At 53.3% G+C, this 4,843-nt stretch overlaps 1 protein-coding gene across 1 annotated transcript; it reads left to right on the plus strand.

The window, feature by feature from the left end:
* The first annotated feature begins 829 nt into the window (after positions 1–829).
* Positions 830–4,843, plus strand: LOC119942862 (serine protease 33-like). The gene is made up of 6 exons (XM_038763875.1): positions 830–878; positions 1,435–1,536; positions 1,732–1,894; positions 3,003–3,274; positions 4,363–4,583; positions 4,673–4,843. The coding sequence occupies exons 1-6, from the start codon at positions 830–832 to the stop codon at positions 4,841–4,843; spliced, it is 978 nt and encodes a 325-aa protein (XP_038619803.1).

Below are 4,843 nucleotides of genomic sequence, written 5' to 3' on the forward strand. Positions count from 1 at the left end.
AAGTCTGAGACAGGCATGGTATTTGTTTAGTAAGCTCTGTATTAAGCCTGGGGTAGATACAAGACAAGCAGTTCAGATGCAGTCCCTGTCTCAAACAGGGCTCCCAGTCTAAGGAGGACTGCTGATGTGGAATTGCACCTCCAGTGTCACCCCAAACTGAACCCTCTTCCTTCCCAGAAACAAGGCCCATCAGTCCCCAACTCACTTTCTCCACTTTCCAGAACCCAAGAGTCCTGGCTCTCCTCTGCCAGCCATACTCTTCTCCTGGATGCTTCCACCCTTCCCCCTCCCTTCATGGGATCTCCCTGTTCCTGACCGCCTGACCCGGTTTGGCTGAGGTCCACCTTCGAATAATTGTGTTCAGATGACAAAAATACTTTCTCACGGAGTTGAGTGCCTGGAGGCTAATGGATTGAAGGGGTAGTTTTGGGTTAGCCAGAACCAGCATCTTCCCAACACAGATATTCAGATTCCCATAGACACTGCACCCTCTAGTCCCCCAGCCCCAGGGGTCTGCCTGCCTCATCACCAGACTGGTCCCTAACATTCTTCCCTCCACTCCCAGAGCTCAGAGGACCGACTTTCTAGGCCCCAGGAAGAGAGAGGATGGTAGGTTGGGCTGACTGGGATGAGAAGGGGACAGGCCAGAGAGGGCCCTGGAGTACAGCCCCTGGGAGGGGGACGTTAGGGGAGGAGAGGTCAAGAGCAGGGAGAAAGAGGGGCAGAAGGACAAGAAGGTGGAGTTTGGCTGGGGTGTACGAGTGGGAGGGTCCTGGGCTTTATATTGGGCCCTGTGGAACACAGACAACAGTCAGGGTGACCAGAAGCCATGGAGATGATCTGCAAAGTTAGGGCTCTGGGGTTGGTGTCTGTGCTCGGTGAGTATCAAGAGACCCCTTCCACAATTCCTTCCTTCCCTTCCAGGACAAGTGCACCTCCAGCACCTTCAGAACGAATTCTGAAGTCCCTGGCTCTCCTCTGGGAACAGAAGACCCCACTTGCCCCCGGATCCTCTAGTTAGGCCCAGAAGTCTCCACTCCCCCCTGAGCTCCACTAGTTGGTCCCAGGAGTTCCCATCACCCCCTTACCTTGTTGTCCCCTCCCATTATCCTCAGGCATTCCCTGAGCTCTCAGCTCTCCCCCTTGCCCCTCAAATCCAAATAGCTTGGTGCCTATAGGCCCTCTTGCCATTTCAGTGGAAACTTTGTACTTCACCCTTACCTCCAGTTAGACCCAGGAGTTCTCAGAATCTGAGCTGACCACTGAATCACTTGGCTAGGAAGGGGCTCTAGAGGCCCAGTCTCCCGGCTACTCATCTGCCCCTTCCCAGATCTGAGAGTGTGTCACAGGGATCCTTGAAAGTCGCTGCTCCCCAATCTCCTTTCAGAGGCAAGATAGGTTGGTGAACTCCTCCTTGGGTTCTTCTCTCCACAGGGATGGTTCTTCTCATCCCACCGGGCTCCACCCTTCCATTTACTGGGGCTTACGGTTTGGACAACGGTGAAGACGGAGGAAATCAGACCAACTTTAATATAGGTGAAGAGCTGGGGCAGGATTGGTCCTGGGATCTCAAGAGGAAGTGACGTTTGAGAGGAGAGCTGGAGGAAAATGGGAGGGGGGATATGCTGAGGCCTGGGGCAGGAGGAGGGGTCCGAGGGGTGGAGAGCAAAAACGCTTGGGTCCTGGGGGCTCAGGGCTGATGTGCTCTTGATTCTTTCTCTCTCTCTACAGTCTGTGGCCAACCTTCCAACTCTAACCGGATAGTTGGGGGTGAGGATGCAAAGGATGGAGAGTGGCCCTGGCAGATCAGCCTCTTTTATAGCAACTCTCACCACTGTGGCGGCAGCCTGCTCACCAGTACCTGGATCCTCACTGCTGCCCACTGCGTATTCGAGTAATGAAAACCAGGGCATCGGGCCTCCCATCCTCGGCCAGCATCCCATCCCTTGCCTCTCCACCTGAGTGAACAGGAGAAGTGGGGGATGTGGGGAGACCAGAAGTGCGGGGTTAGAGTCTCCCAGTATTTCGGGTTGCATCACAATTCCCAGAGTTATGAGAGACGTCAGGGGAGCTGCCGCTGAGTGTGTTCCAGACCAGGTTCTGCAAACCCGGTAGTTTACAGTGATTTTGAGAGGTTGAGGTGGACCAACTCAGCCACAACCATCCTTATTTAGGGACATCTACCTGCTTTGTCCAGCTGAAACAACCTCAAAAAATTCAAGACAGTCCTCACTAAACCAAGATGGACAGTCACCCCAGCTCTAGGGAAGTCCTGCAAGAGCTCCCTGCTCTAAAGAGGAACATGGACAGTGGGAGAGAAGGTGTCTAGTCTGAGATAAAAGCAGGAGCTTGGCGAGTCAGGACACCTGGGATTTAAAAAGGATGAGAGTGTCGACTAGCTATAAGAGAGAAGAAGCTCACCAGAGGGGAGGGCAGGGTGTTGTGGGGAGGGTCAGGGGCCCCATGGACAGTGAGCAGACTCCAGGGAGTTAGGGGACAGTCACAGAGTGAAGGTAAGCAGTGAAGAAGCAGCGTGGCTCAGTAGAAAGAGCATGGGCTTGGGAGTCAGAGGTCATGGGTTCGAATCCCAGCTATGCCACTTGTCAGCTGTGTGACCTTGGGCAAGCCACTTAATTTCTCTGTGCCTCAGATACCTCATCTGTAAAATGGGGATTAAGACTGTGTGCCCCATGTGGGACAACCTGATCACCTTGTATCCTCCCAGCGTTTAGAACAGTGCTTTGGACATAGTACGCACTTAACAAATACCACCATTATTATTATTATTATTAAAGGGGAAATTGCAACCCGCTAAGGCAGATGGGTGGGTGAGTTGTAGAGGAGGGAGGCAGGAGGGCGTAAAAGAGGTTTTATAGTCTATGAATTCCCCCTATCTCCTTCCTCCCTCCTTATGGAAAAAAAATCCACTCGTCTGGGTGGGAAACCATGCTCGTTGTGGACAAGTGACTAAGTGGTCTTTCCTATATTCCTCCCTCTCCCAGTCGGGACCCATCCAGGTACTCCGTGATCCTGGGAACAAGCACACTGGAGCCTATCAGCCCGGATGGCGTCACCCGCAATGTGAAACAGATCGTGGCCCACCCAAGCTTCACGGGCAGCGTCGAAGCCAGTTATGACATTGCCCTGTTGGAACTCTCGGAACCAGTGTCCTTCACGGAGAAGATTCGGCCCATCTGCATTGCCGACGCTGCCTCCCGGCCCGCCTCCGGCACACCCTGCTGGACAACTGGCTGGGGAAGCACAGGGACGGGAGGTGAGCCCCAGACAAAACCCTAACCCCAACTCCCCTTCTACAACCCAGCTATCCCCCCTTCCACCCACCCCCAGCCCCTGATTTCCCCTAGATCTCAGCCCTGCTGGGCAGTGGACCGCTTGGACCCCAGGCCCCGACGTCTCCCCACATCCTACTCTCCTCCCAGGAACCAGGTCCTGTTCTCAGCTGTCTCCCTGTATTTCACCAAGTTCTCCTCATAATGCCCTAGTCCTCCCTTCCCCTCTTTCCATCAAACCCAGGATCTAACCCAGTGACCGATCCTCTTTCCAGCCCTCTTTTCCAGATCTGATTATGATGATGGCATTTATTAAGCGCTTACTGTGTGCAAAGCACTGTTCTAAGCGCTGGGGGGATACAAGGTGATCAGGTTGTCCCACGTGGGGCTCACAGTCTTAATCCTCATTTTCCAGATGAGGGAACTGAGGCACAGAGAAGTTAAGTGACTTGCCTAAAGTCACACAGCTGAGAAGTGGCAGAATTGGGATTTGAACCCATGACCTCTGACTCCAAAGCCCATGCTCTTTCCATTGAGCCACACTGCTTCCCTTCGAAGCCACTTGGCCTAATAGAAATAGCACAGGCCTTGGAGTCAGAGGACCTAGGTTCTACTCCCAGTTCCATCGCTTACCTTCTGGGTGACCTTGGGAAAGTCACTTAACTTCTCCATTTCCTCATCTGTAGAGTGGGGATTCAATACCTGCTGTCCCTTTTACTTAGACCTTGAGCCTCATGAGGGCCAGGGACTGTGTCTGCCCTAATGGTCTTGAATCTACCCCAGCGCTTAGTATGGTACTCGGCCCACAGTAAGCGCTGAACAAATACTGTTATTATTGTTTTATAATCATTATAATAATGATGGTATTTGTTAAGTGCTTACTACATGCCAGGCACTGTTCTAAGTGCTGGATAATTATCATTATTATCATTATCGTTTTCTCTCCTGAGTAGCCATTTATCATCCTTCCCTCTGGCCTTCTTGTCGCCATCTCTGCTCTGTGGGGGCAGGGGTAAAATTTGTTTGCCATCCAGCTCAATTCCTTGCCTCTCTCTTCCTCCTCTCCCCCTAGAAAATCTGCCCCCTCCGGTAACTCTCCAGAAGGTCGAAGTGCCTCTCATCTACCGGGAGGCCTGTGACAACTTCTACCACCAGCCTCAACCATCATCTCCTGAAGAGCCTTCTTCCACCAGCTCCTCCCCACGGGATGGTGAAGAGACTCCCGAGAGTCCCATCATCTTGGAGGGCATGATCTGTGCTGGCTACCCAGAGGGCCAACGGGACTCCTGCCATGTAAGGGCCGCACCCCGGGTACCCCCAGTTTGGTCCTACTCAGTGGGCAACACTCACGTTCCTCACTCTATTCCTCTGGTCTCTTGCAGGGTGACTCTGGGGGACCTCTTGCCTGCCCAGTGGATGGAGTCTGGGTGCTGACTGGCGTGGTTAGCTTTGGGGAAGGCTGCGCCCTCCCAAACCGCCCTGGAGTTTACGCTGACGTGGCCACTTACACCTCCTGGATCCTCGAGAATATTCCTCAGGGGAACGGAAACTAG

Source organism: Tachyglossus aculeatus, chromosome 21 (assembly GCF_015852505.1).
Source record: "Tachyglossus aculeatus isolate mTacAcu1 chromosome 21, mTacAcu1.pri, whole genome shotgun sequence".
Lineage (NCBI taxonomy): Eukaryota > Metazoa > Chordata > Mammalia > Monotremata > Tachyglossidae > Tachyglossus > Tachyglossus aculeatus.